This window comes from Pongo abelii, chromosome 4 (genome assembly GCF_028885655.2).
Source record: "Pongo abelii isolate AG06213 chromosome 4, NHGRI_mPonAbe1-v2.0_pri, whole genome shotgun sequence".
Classification (NCBI taxonomy): domain Eukaryota; kingdom Metazoa; phylum Chordata; class Mammalia; order Primates; family Hominidae; genus Pongo; species Pongo abelii.
The window spans coordinates 81,248,891-81,272,387 of record NC_071989.2 but is presented as its reverse complement, the minus strand read 5'-3'; the positions used below and the strand labels follow the sequence as shown (position 1 = coordinate 81,272,387).

The following is a 23,497-nucleotide window of genomic DNA, read 5'->3' as shown; positions in this document are numbered from 1 at the left end:
ACTGGTGAAGTCAGTCACTAAGGGAAATACAGAAAAGGCTGAATTGCTCTGTAAAATGCAGCCATAAAAAAAGAGTATGAGTTCATGTCCTTTGGAGGGACATGGGTGAAGCTGGAAACCATCATTCTCAGCAAACTAACACAGGAAAAGAAAACCAAACACTGCATGTTCTCACTCATTAAGTGGGAGTTGAACAAAGTGGACACAGAGAGGGGAACACTACACATCAGGGCCTGTCGGGGGGTGGGGGGCTAGGGGAGGGATAGCATTAGAAGAAATACCTAATGTAGATGACAGGTTGAGGGGTGCAGCAAACCACCACGGCACGTGTATACCTATGTAACAAACCTGCACGTTCTGCACATGTATCCCAGAACTTAACAATAATAATAATAATACATGAAAGCAACAATTACAAATCATTTCCTGGGGCTGTGTATAATTTTTTTGTTGAAAATGCCAAAAATACCCTACTTCTAGGAAAACAATATTTAACAAGTCCTCAGCCAAATATTCCACATGAGAGTTAAGGTAGAGCTGTGTATGCAAGTGAATGATCAGCCCTGCAGAACGGCCTGCCTAGTACTGCTGTCTTAAGTCCCCAACACCCAGGTCCCAGCTGTCCTGGCTTAAAGGACCGATATCTTGATATCTGAACCATCTACAACAGTTCTCCTAAAAAGCCCTTGAGTTAGAGTGTCTCAAATGAAAAATCTTGGAAACAACACTTTGTGTGGATAAAAGCCCTATTGTTTTCCCAGTAATATCTCACAGGAGATATTCAAATAAGGAGAATCCACCACACAACTCTCTCTATATTTCACAAACCAAAGCACAGAGGGAAGTGCTGCACCCCTGTCTACAGAATGTTCAAGCAAAAATCTGCTCACTTCTAGTCACCACGACACGAATGGCTGGGTCCTGGTATCTCAAAACATGTATCTTTACCATTGAATCCACCACAGGCGTGTGTTATATAACTTGCACTCATGATTAGACATCATTCAGTAAATATCCACTATGTTCAATACTGGGCAAGGTGCTTTATCTGTATTTTCTCAATGAAGTAAGTATTAAATGACACCGCCACCTCCAACCCTACCCCATCATTTTCTACAAAAGCAAACAGCCTAATCGCTTGCATTATGCTCAAAAGCCAGTTCACGGCAGGGCTGAGGTTTTAGCAAAGTCAGCTTATTACTGGCATGTGTCATCGAGACATGTCTGTGCATGCGGGTCACAAGGACTTAAGAGAGATGAACCATTTAGAATAGAGCTCATTTCAAGGCAATGTTTCCAATGTTTGCGCTTTTTCTATCCCCCAAATGCTGAGAGAACTCTAGACCAACAGTCCAGACAGTAAATAGATCAGTCCTCTGCTCTATAGGGGTAGTGGGAATCTATAGTGTGGTCGGTAAGGGAGTGGACTGATCACCTGAGTTCTGATGGCCTGGGCCAGTGTCACCTCAGGTAAGTTACATAACATTTCTGTGCTGCCACTTCCTCATGCATAAAGTGGGGAGGATTGATTCCTGACTCCCAGAAACGCCCCTCCCCATGACCATAGGTATGAGTGCTCCATGAGTGTATAGACTTAACTCAGGTTGTGCCCAGTCCCTAGAACAATGCCTGGCACGTAGCAGGTGCTAACAAATGCTTGAGTGAAATTAAATGCAAGCAAACTCCTTGAGGGCAAGGTTTTTTCTCTTTGCCTTTTTTTTTTTTTTTTTTTGGTTACTGCCAACAACAGTGGCTGGTATAAAGTGATGGACAGTCAATACATATTTACTGAATGGATGGATAAGGAAATGGGCCTAAGGACATGTGTCCAGCTGTCCAGCCTGAATCTTGCATTTGGACCAACAGCCTCTTCTGCCTCCCACACAGAATCACAAAGGAGAAGCCACTTTGAGCCGGTGAGAGTGGCTGCCTCCACCCTGAAGGAAACGATTTTGCCCTCTCTTCTTGGTGATTGTAACACATGTTCCAATCCCTATTTCCTTGTCAATGAAAATGTGGAAGATAATTTATGAGGAGAAGCCAACAAAATAACAAATGAGTGACACCAAGTTAAGACAGTTAGCAAATGCAGAGGATTTTTGAACTACAAAATAATTTTTTAAGCGGATTCATACAGTGGCAAATGGTATTGTAGTTGTTCTCAGGTTATGTTGTAGCCCAGTAGATGCCAGGCAGGCAATAGCCTTCCATGTGATATCAAGAATTGAAGTGGGATGTCGGGGGGGGCATGGATGATCTGGAATATTCAGGATGACTGTGAACAGTTTGAAAAATTCTTCCTTGTACCTCTCTGGTGTGCGCATTACTGGACTAACAGATGGTGGGAACCCAGGTGATAGCGAAAATGGAGGACATAAGATCCAGAGAGGGAGGTGCCACAGAGTTGAGGAAGAACAACATTTTCAAAATACCTTCCACAGACCGTTTTTATGAGAGGTTGAGAACTGCGAAAAAAGGACTCTTGTGTGATCCGTTAATTTAGAGAACTGCTAAGTTAAACAAGATTATATAGGTTTCTTGACTTACTAGAGCCCACAAAACATTAAATGCATTCCAAATCTTAAAAGTGGGAGTTTCATATACAGTAGCCCCCGCCATCAGGGATTTCATGTTCTATGGTTTTGATTACCTGCAGTTGACTTCGGTCCAAAAATACTAAATAGAAAATTCCAGAAATAATTCCTACATTTTTTTAAATTGCAGACCATTCTAGAGTATTATGATGAAATCTCATGATATCTCACTCCTTCCCACCAGGAAAGTGAATTATTTCATTGTCCAGTGTCCTTATGCTGCCTACACTACCTGCCCTTAGTCTCTTAGTAGCTCTTAGTTATCAGATCAACTGTTTCAATATAGCAGTGCTTATGTCCAAGTAACCTTATTTTACTTACTAATGACCCCAAAGCACAAGAGTAGTGATACTAGCATATTGTTATAATTGTTCTACTTTATTATTAGTTATCATTGTTAATCTTTACTATGCCTAATTTATAAATTAAACTTTATCATATGTGTGTATGTATAGAAAAAAAGCATAGTATATATAAGGTTCAGTATTATCCAGGGTTGCAGGTATCCACTAGAGATCTTGGAACTTATGCCCCAAAGATAAGAGGGAACTACTGTACAGTTATTTGGCCAAATAATCCTTATTTTTCAAAATATCTTCCAAGATCAGTGTTCTGTACAATGCTCTTTAGGAAATCCTAGGACAGAGAGATCAAATAAGGATAAGAAGGCAAGGGGAAAATATGGAGCCAGGTTTTTGATTAATACTAATAATTAGCTTATTAATATGAGCATATTAAAATAAGATGAGTTTTTGGCCATTCAATTCATTTGAAATAATGTCCCATTATTCTGGGAGTACAACTAGACTCATGAAACAATAGAAACATAACTGGATCCTGGGCAATAATAAAACCATTTATCACACTCACAGAGACAGCAAAGTTCATGTCCGGGCTAGAATTATTAGAGTCTTTTAATTAATAACAGCTATAGATACAAGCTTAGAGTCTCCCCCCTACTACGCATTGTCCCAGAGGGGACAGAAAAGCGTAATCTACTAAGAATCTTCTAATAGATTTCAAAGAGGAAGTTTGCTTTAGGGTTTTGTTTTTTTTTTTTAAGAGGGAGCTCTTATGCTCAAAATGTTTTGTTCTTTCAGTTGAGTCTCCTCCAGACTCATGAATGGACAAAAACTAATTGAATGTTTCCACTTTAGTTGAATATTGCCCTCTGCTGGAATATGCATACAGTTTCTAGTATTCTTTCAAGGGTAGACAAATACAAAAGCATTGTCTAGATTCAAGGGCTCTAAAGTATACCTATTAATTATCTGGAGTCAGAGGGCTTGGATTTCTATCCAAATTCTTGTGCTTATTGGTTAATTCCAGTCAAATTGGCAGCCACGTATATTAACTTGGCTGCCCCAAACACCTGTCAAATTCAACTTGTCTAAAACTGAACATATATTTTGTCACAATTCTGCTTCCTGGAAGGCCCATCCCACCCAGCGCTACACCCCAGGAATGGAGGCACCGTCCTTCTCCCTTAACCACTGACAGCCAATCAGATCCTACACTTTCAGGACCGCACTCGTGTGTCCTCACCTCTCCCATCTTGTCACACTGCTGTAGGGCAGATCCTCTTCTGCGTTGCTTTCAGCAGCCCCCTGGCTGGTCACCATCTTCCACTAGGCCTCTCCCATCCATTCCCCATAATCCCACCAAAGTGAACTTTACAGAGCTGTCAGGGTAGAATTCTAACAACTTGCCTCACGTTCAGCCGTGCCAATCTGCCTACTTCTTAAGCCTACGTTCTTGGCATCACTGCCACCACCATACAGAAGCACACACACACACACACACACACACACACACACACACACACACACACTATATTCCAGGGCTTCAAAATGAGCTGCATTTTCTCCAGTGCGTCATTTGGCTCAGGACTTTGTATTGCATGTAGAATTCCCTTCCCTCCATTAGATCACAGCTCCAGGGCCACTTCTTCTAGGAAGCTTTCCCTGACTGCTCCACTGTCACAGTCTACAGCATGCTAATACACAGAGCTACTTGCAAATAACTCCTGTAGCAATTATCATACTGTGCCATGAGAGCTTGTTTTTCTGCCCCAACCTCAAACTGTAAGCCCTTTAAGAACAACTTGGAATTAAAATACTCCTTTAGACCTCACTGTTCTAAATTAATCTGAAGGTAGAATACAAGAGAGGAAAAATTTGCAAGAGGATTTTTTAAAATCAGAAGTTGATTTTAAAAAGGAAAACGTAAGGGTAGAGGCTTAAATAAGCAACAAGGTAATATAAAAAATGCAGTCAGCATTGCCATAGGCACTTGTAATCAAGTGCCCAGAAACTTAGCTCCAAGTTTATCAGAAAGCTAGAAGTAAGAAACCTGATCAGCCACAGGTACAGCAGTAAAAGTGAGCTGAGCCAGGCACTCAGGTGAAGCTGTGTTCCCAATACAAAACCAGAAAGAGCTTTCTCCTACAGGTCTTCAAGGAGAAAGCACAAAGTAGCCCACCACGTTCTTGGGCAGCAGGGTAAAGAGTGGCTCCGTTAACACAGCCAGTAGCGAGTGTCACCCACAGGAGAGAACAGTAAAGGCAATTCCCTTGGGTTCCAAGCAGGTGCAGTCTGAGGAGGAGGCTCAGCTGCTCGGGCTTAACCCAGGAACATATGCAGTCGGGATGGGCCACACAGACTCAGCAACTCACCAGAAATATGCCTTCTCTAAGACTACCTTTTTTTTTTTTTTTTTTTTTTTTTGAGATGGAGTCTCACTGTGTCACCCAGGCTGGAATGCAGTGGCGCAATCTCAGCTCACTGCAACCTCGCCTCCCAGGTTCAAGCAATTCTCTTGTCTCAGCCTCCCAAGTAGCTGGCATTACAGGTGCACACCACCACACCTGGCTAATTTTTGTAGTTTTAGTAAAGACGGGGTTTCGCCATGTTGGTCAGGCTTGTCTCGAACCCCCGACCTCAGGTGATCCACCCACCTCGGCCTCCCAAAGTGCTGGGATTACAGGTGTGAGCCACCGTGCCCAGCCACGACTACTTTTTTTTTTTTTTAACAAACATGCAGGTAAAGAGTTTAAGATCATAGTGCCTGACAAATACCTAGAATCCAACTCTTCTGTGAGGCCAGTTAAAAGCAGAATCAAAAGTATTGACCAGCTATTAACATTGGTGGCTTAGGAACAAGGGCTTTGTCATATTTTTCCTCCCTAGCCCCAGCATCAAGCTTGGTGGTTCTCAACCCTATTAGACCTATGCCCTTTACATTAACAGGTATTTTGTGTTGCTCTCTTCACTTTCTTGAAATTAAGTTAGTAGATTACATAACTCTACCCCCAGATACATATAACCTTATCTTCATGTCTAATTAAAAATAAAAATCAATATAATATCCTAACTAAAATATGAAGCAAATGGAGAGTAACTGATAAGAAGATAATATGTATTTCAATACATAAAACCTTTGCCCTAACTACCCTAGGAGACGCAATAATGTGGTTAGATTTTTGCAACCACTGGGTTTTGAAAACACAAAATCAGGATCTATTCCAGACAAGAAATACAGGAATATGCAAAAATATGCTTCTTAGAATGAAAACTTCTGTTTATTACCACAACTTACTAAAAGACCAAAATTAATTTGCATATGGAAAAGCAGAAGTAACCTGAAATGAAGTAAGAATTGCATGCCCCGGAAAAGCAGAAGTAACCTGAAATGAAGTAAGAATTGCATGCCTAGATAAACTGTCAAGTTGGGGAAAATGAGGAATGATGATGTTCCTGCATATGAGCTAGGTATTATGCACAAGTGGGGCATCAGAATGATTCCATGTGGCGTGTTGTGGAATAGAGTAGGAACAATGTATTATAAAAAATATATCTTCTTTTATGAACTTCCACCACAAGTAGAATCACACATGCCGTCTCTGAATCACCATCAGGACTGTAAACAGCTGTACAGGACAACTCTTAGTTGCATAGGACAGTTCTGTACCTTGATAAACATCCAGCAGCCCTGATGCCTCAATTCTAAATGCCAGTGGTGCCCCTCGACCCTCGTGATGACAAAAACTCCTTCATGACTTCCAGAGTATCCTTGCTTAGCAAAAAGAAGGAGATCCACAAAGGTGGAAGAAACTAAAGAACAAATGATGGAATGAAGGACTCAATGAATGAACAAGCTGAATGAGGAGAACAATCAGAATGTCAAGAGAGCATCCTGAAGATCAGGAATGCGAGAGGACCTGGCCCAGGTCCCGGCAAACAGCACTCAGGACATTCCAGTTAAATAGAGAGTGGAAACAAACAGTATACTTCATTTGATGCTGTCCGAGGACCCAGGGGCTTTGCTGTATCCCACACCCCTGATCTTGCCTCTGAGCCCCTTGATTCCTGGCCAGCTTCACCACAAACTTCAATGGACTGGTTAGCTTGTTGGTCCGGAGCACTCTGTGGCTGCCATAAGTGGGAAAGGAGCATGCGTACCTTCTTCAGTTTCTGCACCGCTGGAGGGCATAGCTGTTCTTTCCTCTGGCCTGGCTTCTTGCTCAAAGGCCTAGGAAACAATGGGGAAAAAAAAAACAAAAAAAGCACAGAAAACCATTTGAGGTTTCAGATATACAACAAAGAGGCAAAAGTCACTATCAATAATCTCAGAGCTAGGAGGTTGGGAAATAGTGGGTGGGTGAAAGCCGCTGGGAGAACATATAGCCAGCACCCCAGGAGGAGGGCAAGCAAAGTCAGGAGAAACTCCATGGCAGGGGCCAAAACTGTCCCTGCCACTAATCTTTTATTGCTTCTGCAGGTCACACCAAGCAGAAGGTTCTCAGGAATATCATGCATGTACCAGAAAGACAACCAAAAATCTTGACGCCAGAAAGAAGGGCTTCTGGTCTGTGCATCTGCCACCTGGAGCAGACCAAATCCACATCCTAAGACACAGGAATCTCAGAGGACCAGGTGAGGGGCTAGGACCGTGATCACAAGGAAGATCCAGGATGACCATGGGTCCTGAGCTGCAGGTTGGCACACGCTGGTGCAGGCTGGCCCTGGGTGAAACTAAGTTGATGAGCCTTCCAAAAGGCTTTAGCGAAAAGTTGCCCTCTTGGGACCATCCGAATTTTCTTTTGACAGATTCCCCACAGACAGTGAAAATGTGAAGAAACACAGAATTATGTATTGATGTGCTGAATAGCAAACTAGCCCAAGACAGCCCCAGCACAGGTTCTGAAATCAATCATCAGTATACTTGGGCAGGTAATTACATAACTGACATAGGTCCCTTATCCCCTTGGGCGTGTCATTAAGCCCCATGGATTGGGTGCTTCATTCTTTGACTACTTAGGAAAAATGCCCTGCAGCTGGAGTAAAAGGAATATAAAAATATATACAATTTAGCAAACCACAAACAGGCAGGGAGCAACAAATGCCTGGTCGCCCACCCTCCATGGGCTATTAACTCACCCCAGCCCCACTTCCAGGACACTGTGTTCTCTTCTAAGGCCCACCATGGAATGAATGGCTGGACCAGGGCAGGTCCGTATTAAGGGGTAGTGAGGAGATGGCCGCATGAGCACTCAGGGATGGAGGAGGGGTCACCACACAGGCTCAAGGCCTAAGACAGCCACCTACCCCATGTGTCTACCTGGGCTGAACCTTAGACCCGACCCCCCGTCTTTCAATGAAGAGAGTGAGGGTCGTCAAGGCTATGTGAGAAAGGAACATCAAGGCAATGCTGGTTTCTGATTACACAACAAAACTTGAAATAAGGAAACGCTATTTTCTCTTGAAAATAGAATATATTCAAACTTAATTTTTATCCTTATAAGTAATTTTGAATATACCTTTAAAAACTTAAATTTCCTAGTTGCTTATTAATTTTAGCCAAGCTGTAGAGTGAAATTATCAGCATTCGGATTGTAATGAGGAAATAACTAAAAAGTGATTAAAAGATACAGCTACGAGTTTGCCTATTATTTAATTTCCTAATATTCTGTCTTTACAGTTTGGATATTTAGCACTACCTTCCATTTTAACATTTAATATTTATTAGAAACTGTCAGGCCATCACAGTCAATTGAAATGCAGTGTGGAAGTATGAACCCTTTACAACTCTGAAGGTATGGCTTCCGACTGGGTTCACCTGGAGAGCTCTTATATATTGTAAAGCAAACTCAGGTTTCCATAGCAAGGTTTTACTGTCATTGTTCTACAGGACTACAGACAACTAAGCAATGCCCAAACCCGGAGACTAAACATGTCTCCTTGGAGAAGACTGAGTATGGGCTGTAGTTCAGTGAGTACAGATCAGTCACTCAAATCAAAGTCACCATCTATAGCTGTCATATAAAAATGGACTTTTAGATAAGATTCACTAAAGCATGAATACATTTTATACAAAATCTATATGTAATCTCATAATATTTATCATCCAAAGTTGTAAAGCTTCAGTGTGGACAACCTATAAAATAATTACCACCTGCTTACATTTAAATTAATATCTAACCAAATAATATGCAACACAAAAAATTTAGATAAGAATACAATAGAATCACTTTGTCAGGCAAGTGAGAATTAACGTCTTTGGATGTCATAAAGAATCCCTCAGCCCTTCCTTCTTGGTCTCTCTGCTCACTACCAGCCGTAACCTCAAGAAAGGAAGGAAAAAGGGGGATGAGGAAACTTGGAACATAAGGCCATCCCACTCTGATTCTTGTATCAAGTGTTTTTCATAAGATGAAAAACACTTCCTTCCTGGTCTCTCTGCTCACTACCAGCCGTAACCTCAAGAAAGGAAGGAAAAAGGGGGATGAGGAAACTTGGAACATAAGGCCATCCCACTCTGATTCTTGTATCAAGTGTTTTTCATAAGATGAAAATCTCATAGAAACTGGAGAACCGTCTCCATTTGGCCTTTGTGATTATAAAGCCCACTACAATAAATTATTGAGGTATCTAGATTTACTCATCATAAATCTTCCCCGAGGTCATCAGTATTACCTCAAATGTATATGAGAAATCACAAATCTAGCCTAAGACTTTAGAACATTTTATAATGAAGCAAATGTTCAATAGAGTTTGTTCTGTTCTTTTCAGGATAGTCACCAAGTGCCATGCCGCTGTCTGAGCATCTCTTCTGAAGAAAGGCACTTGGCTGAGCTCTGCCCCCATGGAACTGACGCATGGCAAAACCAAGCGTCTCCTCAGCCAGAATAACCACTGGGTGCTTTGGTGAGAAACCACAGTGATGGCTGAAGGCTTGAGTAGTTTGTTTTTTTTTTTGTTTTTTTTTTTCAGACGGAGTCTCGCTCTGTCACCAGGCTGGAGTACAGTGGTGCGATCTCGGCTCACCGCAACCTCCGCCTCCCGGGTTCAAGCAACTCTCCTGCCTCAGCCTCCCAAGTAGCTGGGACTACAGGCGCATGCCACTGTGCCCAGCTAATTTTTGTATTTTTAGTAGAGACGATGTTTCACCATGTTGGCCAGGATGGTCTCGATCTCCTGACCTCATGATCCACCCACCTCAGCTTCCCAAAGTGCCGGGATTACAGGCGTGAGCCACCGTGCCCAGCCGGCTTGAGTAGTTTTAAATGACAAGCATCCTTAAAAGACCCTGATTCTGTATATACTGTATGTGATGCTGTATGTCAGAAAATTACACACCAAATTCCCTAAAACTCAGCAAAGAGAGAAAGATCATACTCTGAAGACCATGTTTTATTTTAACTGTTTAAATAAAACTCTATATGGAGTAAGCCAATAACAATATTTTGTCTGATACATAATGTTTTTGGCTAACTCATTATTTCAATTATATGCAAATATTCTACAACAGCTGAAACTATGGTCAATGATAATACTGGTTTTCTAAGGTGACTTTTTACTCTATAAAGCCTAAATAGTCGTGAGACCTGTGCCTTGTGAAGGAATGTGCTTGAGAACACAGGAGGCCACAGGATCTGGTTAGTGTGTTCATTAGACCCTGGAGCACTGCCAACTAGACTGACTCAAGCCCCCTTACTCAAAATAACACCTTGATTAATCATAATTAAAATATGGAAATATTCTTAATATTCTTTCAAAGTCTACCAAAAAAAAAAGAGATAAAGTTGAAATGTTTTAAACCCTGAGATGGGCATGCTATGATAGCACTCAAAGGTGGGGTTTGGACCATGATGGGAACGAGAAAACCTCTTTGGAAAAGATCTAGGTTTTTTACCTGTTTCCATTCAAGCAGAATCTGTACTGGATTCTGTGCTGGATTCTGCACTGGAACAAATGCTTAACTACATTTGAGCAATATGATAATCTGGGAGTAGACATTATACATGTAAGATAGCCCTAAATGTAACTGCTTTAGATAATAATTATAATACAGTCAATAAATTAAGAGAAAATATCCAATATTAAAGTATAAAAACCCAACTATGGAAAAGACTGGCTCAGAAAAGAAAATGAAAATATTATATAAACTACTATAAAGTATGTAATAATCTTCATTCTACTGATCTAATGCAGTTTCCAATTTCATGTCCCCCAAGGTTTCATTAAAAAAAAGTCCTACCCCCAAAAAACACTGTTCTCATAATAAGAAACTGATGCCTGCATTCTCTGAAGCATGCATTATCATATGCCAGAATCACTATGTACAAACCTTGACAAGAAAGGCTCTATCCCAAAAGTATTTCCGGAAGAGTTTAATATCTGCCTCCAACAAATGCTTGGCTGTGTGGTTAAGGGTCAGGGTCAGCGTTTCCGATGAGTGAATGTAATGCAAAGAGGCTTCTTCACTGAGCTGCACTCGGAAGAAGCTTGGGGACCATCTGCCCTGAAAACTGAAACAACACAAATCAAAACCCACACAGAGCTTCAAAGACACCAGCCCCAGGATCCCAGCACTTAGGATCACTGCCCTTGATCTTACAAATCCAACTGGCAAAATGATCCTTGAAAGTCACCTACGTGCAATAAATACATAAGATCATAAAAACAGATTCTAATACAGCCATCTCTCTTTTTCCACCGAGAGAAGAAGTCTATTGAAAACCATTGACATATACTACATACTTTAAAGGTTTACATAAAGAATGAAACAGTACTGAATTTTAAACATAGTACTTTACCTCAACATTTCATTCTCCTTTTAATCTGAAAAGATGCCTCTCACTTTAATGGGGCTACCTGTAGTAGAACAAATTAGCTGGCAGCCAGTGGTTTATTAGGTGATTACTGTGGAAAACAGATATGATCTCCAGGGAACGTGGTGAGGTTTGGATGTCATAAACAAGTGAGATATTCATAACACATGGTACCACTGTTGTAAATCCTTTCTTATGCAAATTAAAACATGGACAAATTTGATCATGTTGTATTTCTGAATACACTCACACACAAAGGAACGACATTTCCAACCTAAATTCTTGAATATACACTTATTTTCTGTTATATCTTGGCTGAGAACGTTTGTACATTTGTAAATTACATGCAGGCTTCATGGTTAGTATTGCAATATTCTGGATGGCTTATAAGGTCCTGTAATAGTAACAGTAAAGAAACCTCAAGGGGAAATATTAATGTTCTTGGATTACAGCACACCTCAGCATGTCACATCCCACCAGATTGTTCCCAGATTCCTCAATTCATAGAACTAGCTCTATGCCCCTTTCCTCTTTTAACGTGACCTAATTTTGTTAATGAATGTTTGCTTTACAAAAATATAGTATATTTCCAATGAAGTAAATGTTATCTCCATCAGATGGAGTGATAAAAAGAGATTCTTAAGGAACAGTTGTACTCTAAGTCTTGGGGGACCTCTCCAAACTCTTGACACTCCTTACTGGCAAGGACTCCAGAAGTTTCCAGAAAACAACTCCCCATGCCAACAACAAGCCACTGAGATGAATGGTCTCTGAACCTGAGCAATAAGGTCATTGTTGTTAATTTAGAATATGGAAGCTCTATCATCATATTACCAGAATTTAGCTTACACTCTACTTCTAATCCCATCCATGAATGGATTTATTAGACCTGGAAACTTCTAAAACACGTATCTTCTCATCTTGAACACAGTAAAAAGATACAAAGCTACCAACAGATGAAGTGTACCTCTAGGACCTCAGTGGAACACAGAATTGTTCACGATGAATGAGTCAAAGGAAGTGTTCTTGCCTTGCCCTTTTTAGCCAAGGAAGTGGGGTCATGTTAAAACAAGGAAAAGGACAATTCCCTCTAGATAGGCTTGCCCCTTGGTTGATGGTCATTTGATCAAATGAGAAAAAAATAAATAAACCAAAAGCTCTGATTTCTACTCTAATGTCCACTTATGTAACACATAACCATAAATTAATTACATTGAGTTCCATGAGCCAAACAAGAAAAGCTAGTCCATTTGAGCTTGCCATGTAGTAATACTCTAATAATATTTAATATTTAGGTAGCATTTACTCTAACAATGGTTAATATTTATGTAGCATGTTGTAATTTTCATGTACTTTCCCATTTATACTTTGGTTTTTTACCACATTAAGTCAAAAAAAAATCACTATATATGAATCCTTCTTTCATAAGCTAAGAATAATAACTGACCTGAACCATTCTAAGTAACCAACAATACACTCATTATTCATTGGAAGTGTTGATACCCTCATTAACACAGAGAACATTATAGTTTACAAATTATTTCCTTTACATTATTTCATTAGACCATAATGACCACCACACTGGCTAAATCATACCGTAGCATTTGTCTGTTATTCATTGATTCAAAAAAAATTTATATCCTTTCAACAAATATTATGTGCTGGACATTGTACTAGAGCATTGCAGCGGGTAAAACAGAAATAGTCCCAGTGGGTAAAACAGAAATCTCAAATGATTAAGAGATATATATGAAACAAATGATCACATATATAATTATAATTACTATTGTGAATTAGTCATAATGTTACTCATACTTAACACTGTGAATTAATCATAATCATCAAAGAGAATAACACAGAAGGGAGTGACATTTAAGCTGAAGTATAAATGCTAGTGTTTCCGCAATTTTTTTTCATTATCACTCCTTTCAGAGCCTTTTGAGACCTTTTTTCCTGTCTCACCCTCGTGAAACATTAATACCAATTATATCAGTATATCTGTTTATATGATCTATATATATGTATGAGAGCTAACAGTAAAACATAAACCAACATTAGCTTGTGGTTTGGTTATTTCCATTTTTCTATAATGCTTGGCCGACTTTATACAAATAATTAAGAGAGAGACTATCAAGTAGCTAAACTCACTTTGTGACGTCTTCCACCAGCTTGGAGTGTCCTCCACGTAAAGCTAAGTCTAATGGTGTGGCACCCTCTTCGTTGGGTAAAGCCAAGGCCTGGACTCCCCCCAGGAGACACAAGAAGAACTGGGAAAGTTTAGTCAGGCCCCATCTCATAGCCAGGTGTAGAAGAGATTCTCTGTGAGAAGATACTGAAGAGGAAAAAACACATACCATATTAGTTCCTCCATTTTCAAAGTTTGTTTTACACATTTTATCAAAGGGACAATGCATTTAGACATAATAAGAATGTCAGAGTTGGAAGAAATTAACAATGGCACCTAATCGCTGTATCTCATTTTACAAATTTGGAGAGTTCAAGATTTTTGTGAATGCCTAGGTAGCCAGTAGGTGCTGGGGCCAGGTCTGCTCAGCACAGGTAGAGTGTTCTTTCCACCCACTGCACTACACATTCACGTCATCTTTCAGTAGACATGCAGTGCAGTCATCTAGGGAAGCAGGTTCTAGGAAAGGACCATCCCTTGGAAACAGACACTTGTTGATATGCAAAGAGTTCCTTGAGGAGATCCTGCTGCTCAGGCAGGGAGGCTCTCAGAGGCCAAGACTGTAGAGGGACCTCCGTTTCCACCCTTTGTCCTCAGAGCTGTTCCTCCCCTGATGAGAAGCTGCAACAGAAATGGCTTCATATGGGTCGTTCTCAAACTTCACAGCAGTGCTTTTACCCATCTACTAAATCCCTGAGATTATGTCAATATTGTCAAAGCCACCCCGATGCTCTGCTCAGGAGGATCAACCTGTAAGGCCCCTGCACAGAGGGCCCTTGGTCGGTCCGTGTGCGTCAGCTCCGCTGTGGTGTTTGCCACTCTCTGTTATCATCTTCCAGGCAGAGGGGTCCTTGAGGTATTTTATTCCTAATACCTAGCATAGTATCTGGCAAACAAAAGCCATTTAGCATTTGTGGAGTTGAATGGCAATTGGCTGTTAAAATCTCTACGGTTTGTGTATATTTAAATTACTTAGTTTGAATAGTCTGTACACTGAATTGTTCACTTTAAAATGGACACTGAGAACAAAATGACCTACTTCTCCACAGTTTCCTGTCCATATTAACACTATCTTACTATTCCATTATCTTCATTAGCACAATTTTACTATTCCAGGAGCCACTTGCCCAGGCAAATGAATGATTGCTCATTATAGGAAGCTTCCGCAAGACTAACTGTTCAGTAGAAACCAATAAAAGGCAGTTTGAACCCTAAAAGCAATCCTAACTACATTATGATCCTTCCCGAGTCCTGATCAAGCTCCTTTCCTGTCCAATATGCCCCGCCCACCACCATCCCCAACATTAAAAGACCCTTATAAGGCCGGGCATGGTGGCTCATGCCTGTAATCCCAGCACTTTGGGAGGCCAATGCGGGAGGATCACTTGAGCCCAGGAGCTCAAGACCAGCCTGGTGAACGTGGTAAAACCCACTCTCTACAAAAAATACAAAAATTAAACAGGCATGGTGGCACTCGCCTGTGGTCCCAGCTAATCAGCAGGCTGAGGTGGGAGGATCACTTGAGCCCAGGAGGCAGAGGTTACAGTGAGTGGAGATTACACCACTGCACTCCAACTTGGGCCACAAAGTGAGGCCCTGTCTCAAAAAAAAGACCGTCATTAAGCCAAACTTCAAGTTCTCAATAAATTCTCACCTCACTGCTCCCTCTTCAAGACACCTCTAAGGCCCTGTAGAGGTGGTGTTCTCCCATACCACAGTAGGCAATAAACTCAGCTTTGTCCTACCTGCAGGCTGTGGTAATGATGATATTTGGGAAGCCAGGTTTCTACAAAGCTCTAATTTGAAACAATTAGAAGGAAACACTCCACCATAAATGAATGTAAAAAAAAAAAAGGCTTAGTTTACATTTTTAATTGTTTATATCCATATAGAGATATAGATATCTAGATCAATGAATGTGAGGCATTAAACTTAAAATATGTAAATGAACTCATCACAGTGAAATGCCACCAACTTATCAGTATATTTGCTCTATCAATCATCTGTGTGACACAGAACACATCTCCCCAGCAAAATAACATTCAAAATACCAAAATATCTAAAAACAGACAAGGCAATACACTCCTGCCAGACATTTGTTTAACATACTTGATATCTTCAGCTTTACGAAAATTAAAAGAACTATGTTAGCTATTAGAGAACTTATCTTTGACTATTTTATCCTTTAACTTTTGACTGTTAAATTCCTTTGATTAAAAAGTGAGGTTTTTGTTTTTGTTTTTGTTTTTAACCGCATGCTCTCACTCATAGGTGGGAATTGAACAATGAGAACACATGGACACAGGAAGGGGAACATCACACACCGGGGACTGTTGTGGGATGGGGAGCGGGGGAGGGATAGCATTAGGAGATATACCTAATGCTAAATGACGAGTTAATGGGTGCAGCACACCAACATGGCACATGTATACATATGTAACAAACCTGCACGTTGTGCACATGTACCCTAAAACTTAAAGTATAATAATAATAAAATAAAATAAAGTGAGGTTTTTGTTTTTAGATTCCCAGCAGGGTATCTAAAATGTTGGATAATATTTGCATTTTTTTCCTTTTTAAATAATAACCAGGAAGAGACTTGTTAGTGTGCAAATATACATATGCACACATATGCGCATGTGTACTCCCCAACACAGGAAAACCTGTCAGCATGAGATATTAACCAGGCATACTAGGATGGAATTTCTTTTTTTTTTTTTTTTGAGATGGAGTCTCTGTTGCCCAGGCTGGAGTGCAGTGGTGCAATCTTGGCTCACTGCAACCTCTGCCTCCCAGTTTCAAGTGATTTTCCTGCCTCAGCCTCTTGAGTAGCTAGGATTACAGGTGTGTGCCATAACCCCCAGCTAATTTTTGTATTTTTAGTAGAGACGGATTTTCACCATGTTGGCCAGGCCAGTCTGGTCTTGAACTCCTGACCTCAGATGATCCACTTGCCTTGGCCTCCCAAAGTGCTGGGATTACAGGCATGAGCCACCGCACCTGGCCCAGATGGAATTTCGAAGACATATTTCCTAATCTGAATATGGTGAGAAATATTCCATAGTTGTATGGATTGTAATTTTCTTTCCCCTCCCAAAAAAATGATCAAAAGGGAACATCTAAACCTTTTGTGTTCCCTTTTCAAATTATACCATTGGTAAAGGGAAGCATGGTATCAATTTAAGTAACACTTTCTGCCATGTTTGGTGCAATGCCCTAAATTCCATTAAACCTGGAGTGTATTTCACTCTATTCAACCTGACCAACAGTGTGAGTGTGGGCAGATCTGTTTCCTCTACCAGGAGAGCTCTCCAAGCTTGTTCTGCTAATCCAGCTCCCTCTTCTCTCCTTCTGGCTCCATCCTCACATCTTGTTCAATGAGAGAGAACAGTAAACATGCAGGCCTGAATGGCTCACTGTTGACTCTCTTTCTGAGCATCTACCCACTTCCCGGGGAGGAGGGAAGGCAGGGGAAGAGAGAATCTTCTGATGTTTAAAGAAAACAAACAAAAACTGACCAAAATGTTGTAAGAGAGAGCTTTCTCATTCAGTATGAAAGTTCAGAGTGCAGAGTGAGGCAAACAGCTTGAAATAGGAAGCATCATGACATATATAAATAATTCTGCTTGTTATAGAGTTTCAGATTTCTTAACAGCAGCCAGGAAAACAAACTGTGGAAAGAGGTTATACAACTTGGCAGAGGTGGGAGTATTTAAAATAATTTCTTTAACTAAATAAATGTCTCTTCCTGTTCGGTTGGTGCCAGGAGTTATTTGAACTAATGTAACCAAAGCAGAATTACTAATAATTGCTCTAATGGCAAACATTAAAAGGTACGACCTATAACATCATGAGAGCATGAACACCAAGACACAAAAAGGAACTGAACAGGCTGTGCCATTCAATAAGCCATTCCTTACTGCATAACAGGAGTCCATTTGCCCCATATAGGAAGGGAGTGCAGAGTTTGTGCTTCTCACTCTGCCAGGCATCAGTTTCTTTGCCCATGAAATGAGTCTGTCACAATAAAGATCCAAGGTTCCTAAGAGTATTCAATCCTGTCCTAACTCTATGGTTACTATCTGCAAAAACAGCACAGGTCAAAGCTTCCAGGCATCTGAAGCACAAGGGCAAGGAAGGTCAGACAGTTTGAGTGTTACTAAAGGAAAGTGGTTTTGTTACTGGTCAATTTAGAACCATTATCATATCTACACAAGATCTGGCCATACCTTTCAATTAGCCAAAGGCTTAGCTTGGAAGATTAAAGAATAAATTAACCTCTCAAATGTAGGCTAATCGATCATAACCAAATGTGCCACTCTGTGGGGCGCATTGATAATAAGGGAGGCTGTGCCTGTGTAGGGGCAGGGAATATATGGGCAATATCTGTATCTTCCACTCAATTTTGCCATGAACCTAAAACTGTTCTTAAAAAGTCTATCAAAAAATAATAAAATAAGTTAAATAATTAACCAAGGTCTCCAGAACTCACAATCACTGCTAGAGGAAATGTAAACTGTTACAACCCCTTTGGAAAACACAGCAACATTATCTAATAAAGTCAGAAAAATTAATGCAAATCCTGTCCACAACAATTCCATTCCTACCTATAAACCCTAGCAAGAAACCATGCAAAAAAATACAAATGGTCAAAATTCAAAGTAATCTTAATGTTCGTCAATGGAATAAATTGCAGTGCAATCATACAACAATATTCTAACAATCAAAATGAATTACAGATTAACACAGAAGGAAGTAATGAATATAATGTCAAGAGGGAAAAATCAAGTCACAAAATACACAGGATATGTTTCAATTAATATGAAGTTCAAGAAGAGTAAAAGTTAAAATTATTACTTAGGCATATATACATAGGTTGTAACACTGTAAAGAAAAGCAAGGAAATGGCTACTATAAAAGTCAGCACAATACCTGTTAGGAAAAAGAGAAGAATGTGACTAGGAAAGGAGGAGGGGTGTGTGCACTCCTGAGGTCCATTGGTATGAGTGTATCTCTCTCTTTTTCTGTTTCTGTCTCCCTCTGCCTCTCTCTCTCACACACACACATATAAACACATACAGACACAGGGTAAAATATTTTTTCTGATATTTGTGTGTGTATTAGTCCATTTTCACACTGCTGATAAAGACATACCTGAGACCGGGCAATTTACAAAAGAAAGAGGTTTAATGGACTTACAGTTCCACATGGCTAGGGAGGCCTCACAATCATGGTGGAAGGCAAAAGGCACTTCTTACATGGCAGTGGCAAGAGGGAGCTTGTACAGGGAAACTCCCATCTTGAAAGCCATCAGATCTCATGAGCCTCATTCACTATCATGAGAACAGTGCAGGAAAGACCCATCCGCATAATTCAATCACCTCTTACCAGGTTCCTCCCATGATACACGGGAATTGTGGGAGTTATAATTCAAGATGAGATTTGGGTGAGGACACAGACAAATCATATCATTCTTACCCTGGCCCCTCCCAAATTACATTTTAAATCCAATCATGCCTTCCCAATGGTACCTCAAAGTCTTAACTCATTTCAGCATTAACTCAAAAGTCCACAGTCAAAAGTCTCATCTGAGACAAGGCAAGCCCCTTCTACCTATGAGCCTGTAAAATCAAAAGCAAGCTAGTAACTTCCTAGATACAATGGGGGTACAGGCATTGGGTAAATACACTCATTCCAAATGGGAAAAATTGGCCAAAACAAAGAGGCTACAGGCCCTATGCAAGTCTGAAATTCAGTGGAGCAGTCAAATCTTAAAGCTCCAAAAATGATCTCCTTTGACTCCATGTCTCATATCCAGGTCACACTGATGCAAGAGGTGGTTTCCCATGATCTTGGGTAGCTCTACCCCTGTGGCTTTGCAGGGTAGAGCCTCCCTCCCAGCTCCTTTCATGGGCTGATATTGAGTGTCTGTGGCTTTTCCAGGTGCACAGTGCAAGCTGTCAGTGGATCTACCATTCTGGGGTCTGGAAGATTGTGGCCCTCTTCTCACAGCTCCACTAGGCAGTGTCCCAGTAGGAACTCTGTGTGTGGGGGTCCCACCCCACATTTCCCTTCCACGCTACCCTAGCAGAGGTTCTCCATGAAAGCCCCATCCCTGCAGCAACACCATGGACATACAGGCATTTCCATACATCCTTTGAAATCTAGGTTCCCAAATCTCAATTTTTGACTTTGGTGCACTTGCAGGTTCAACACCATGTGGAGGCTGCCAAGGCTTGAGGTTTGCACCCTCAGAAGCCATGGCCCGAGTTCTGTGTTGGTTCCTTTCAGCTACGGCTGGAGCAGCTGGGATGCCAGGCACCAAGTCCCTAGGCTGCACAACATGGGGACCCTGGGTCCAGCCCATGAAACCATTTCCTCCTAGGCCTCTGGGCCTGTAATGGGAGGGGCTCCCATGAAGCCCTCTGACATGCCCTGGAGACATTTTCCCCATTATCTTGGGGATTAATATTCAGTTCTTCGTCACTTATACAAATTTCTGCAGCCAGCTTGAATTTCTCCTCAGAAAATGGGATTTTCTTTTCTATCGCATTGTCAGGCTGCAAATTTTCCAAACCTTTATGCTCTGCTTCCCTTATAAAACTGAATGCCTTTAACAGCACCCAAGTCACTTCTTGAAGGCTTTGCTGCTTAGAAATTTCTTCCGCCAGATGCCCTAAATCATGGCTCTCAAGTTCAAAATTCCATGAATCTCTAGGACAGGAGCAAAATGCTGTCAGTCTCTTTGCTAAAACGTAACCTTTGCTCCAGTTCTCAACAAGTTCCTCATTTCCATCTGAGACTACCTCAGCCTGGAGTTTATTGTCCATATTGCTATAATCATTTTGGGCGAAGCCATTCAACAAGTCTCTAGGAAGTTCCAAACTTTTGCACATTTTCCTGTCTTCTTCTGAGCCCTCCAAATTGTTCCAACCCCTGCCTGTTACCCAGTTCCAAAGTTGCTTCCACCTTTTCAGGTGTCTGTTCAGCAGCACCCCACTCTAGTGGTACCAATCTACTGTATTAATCCATTTTCATGCTGCTGATAAAGACATACCTGAGACTGGGAAATTTACAAAAGAAAGTGGTTTAATGGACTTACAATTCCATGTGGCTAGGGAGGCCTCACAATCACGGCAGAAGGCAAAAGGCACTTCTTACATGGTGGCGGCAAGAGATAAAGCTTGTGCAGGGCAACTCCCATTTTAAAAACCATCAGATCTCATGAGACTCATTCACTATCATGAGTATAGTACAGGAAAGACCCACCCCTATAATTCAATCACCTTGCACCAGTTTCTCCCATGACATGTAGGAATTGTGGGAGTTACAATTCAAGATGAGATTTGGGTGGGGACACAGCCAAACCATATCAGCATGTTTTCTTGCTAGGGTTTATAGGTAGGAATGGAACTGCTATGGAACAGATTTGCTATGAGATATTAGTTTCTCTAAATATATTAGATAATGCTGCTGTGTTTTCCAAAAATGGTTGTAATAACTTACATTTCCTCTAGCAGTGATTGTGAGTTCTGGAGACCTTGGTTAACTATTTAACTTATTTTATTATTTTTTAATAAGACTGATGTTTAAGGCCCTCTCCAGAAAAATTAAATCAGAACTTCTGGGGCAGGGCCAAGTCATCACACTTTTCCAAATATTCTCAAGTGATTCCAATGCAAAGCCGGAGTTGGGATCTGCTAATTTAAATAAATAAGTGGCTAGCAAAATACAAACCTATATCTTCCTTTTATAACACAGCCTACCCAGTAAGCTCTTAATTAAGATCTATTAGGTATAAGATTTTACCAAAGAACAACAAAAAGAGTTTTCTGTGAGTTTTACAAGTTATTTTTAACCTACATTACTTACTGCCAAACCAGGAAAGAACTTAAACATTTAGCAAAATATTAAAGCTAAAATGTGATGGATACAATAATCTAGAAGCAAATAATATTTTTCAATACAAGTTAATTCAGAAGTACTTATATTTTTTAGGGCTAAGTAATGTTTCACAACACCTGAGTGGAGCCATTGAAATGTAGGCAACACAATACGTTTTTAGAAGACTAATTTTTTTAATTCACATTAAATTCAACTCATTAAAATAAGTTTTATTCTGATTTCCAAAGCCACATATGTATTCATGCAGGTCTCAATTTGTTCATCTAAGTCATTCAGTAGACAAACATTGAATGAGACCATTATTATCTGCCAGGCCCTGTGGATACAAAGATGAGTATGGTGGTCCCTGCCCTTGAGAAGCATACAGCTAGCTTACTTTTGTTCAGAATAAAATAAAGATACTCTTTGACTTACGATGGAATTATATCTCAATAAACCAGTCATAAGTAGAAAATAGTGTAAGTTGAAAGTAGGTGTTTTGTAGATATGATGGGATGGCCAAACACCAAACACAATATCCAAAAACCACTGGCCATACAATGCACTGTGGAGTATTGACCGATTACTCTTGTGATTGTGTGGCTGGCTGACTGGGAGCCGTGGCTCACCGTTACTGTCCAGCGTCACAAGAGTATCATACTGCATACGGCTAGCCCAGGAAAACGTCAAAATTCAAAATTTGAAGTATGCTTTCTACTGGATGTATATTGCTTTCACACCATCACCTTTCACACAATGATAAAATCAAAATCATAAATCAAACTATCATAAATCAGGGACTGTCTATAAATACCTGGCCCATGAAATTACTATGTGATGAACTACAGCTCTAGGCTTAGTTCATTGTTTGTAGCTCTAGACACAAAGAGTGTGAATAGAAGTAAGGAAACTGTCTGGACTACAAGAAAACTAATCTGCATGTTAAATTAATTCAACCTACATCATGTATCATGATATGAAAACTTACAGATATTTATAAAATGCCAAAAATGATGAACAAAAAGTACAATGAAAAAAATATTAAAAATTTACATGGAGAGTAGAAGAGAGAATTTGGCATGGGTATCATACACAATCTTTAAGATGTTTTCAGGCTTCTCAATGAGAATGAGAAAGGGGTTGTGCCTTAGAGCATCTTCCATTTACACAGCCTACTCAGAGCTCTGGCATGTAGATAAACAAATCAGCCTTTTGTAAACAGGAGATCAGAGGTTGTGAGTCCAGGATAGGAACTGCAAATACAAACACACTCATAAGAAAGACATGAAATCAGGACATTCCACAGAGCACAAGACCAACATGGTGGGCCTGGCTGGATCATAAGCCCAAAAGGTAGAGGAGGAGGACTGAAACAAGCATAATGGCAGGTTTTTCCTCCCTAAAACTTGTTTTCTGCTTCAGCACAGTCGAGACACTCATATTACAACCAACTCCGGCTGAAGATCACCTGAAAATAATTTGGGAAAACACCCATCACACACACATTCATTCCAGAAAATTCACGTAGTGATGTATAACACTGGAATGTACTTCCTGGATTTTGCAGCTCATATTGGCAAGATATACTTTATTTTAGCTTGTGGAACGAATACTAAATCAGTTGCAACTTTAAAAAGTCTTTATCAGAATTTCAAGATGGCAACTCAATTTTTGACCTTCACATTCTGAGGATATTTCCAAACTAAATTATGCATGTAGCCA

At 40.5% G+C, this 23,497-nt stretch overlaps 1 protein-coding gene across 6 annotated transcripts in view; it reads right to left on the bottom strand.

The window, feature by feature from the left end:
- Positions 1–23,497, bottom strand: part of ARHGEF28 (Rho guanine nucleotide exchange factor 28) — a 316,787-nt gene that overhangs the window by 149,295 nt on the left and 143,995 nt on the right. For all 6 annotated transcript variants that reach the window (XM_063723960.1, XM_054555205.2, XM_024246795.3 and 3 more), the window contains 3 exons: positions 13,855–14,038; positions 11,223–11,403; positions 7,055–7,124 (listed from right to left, as the gene is read on the bottom strand). In XM_063723960.1, coding sequence (XP_063580030.1) covers positions 7,055–7,124; positions 11,223–11,403; positions 13,855–14,038 — 435 coding nt within the window. The remainder of the gene's footprint in view (positions 1–7,054; positions 7,125–11,222; positions 11,404–13,854; positions 14,039–23,497) is intronic.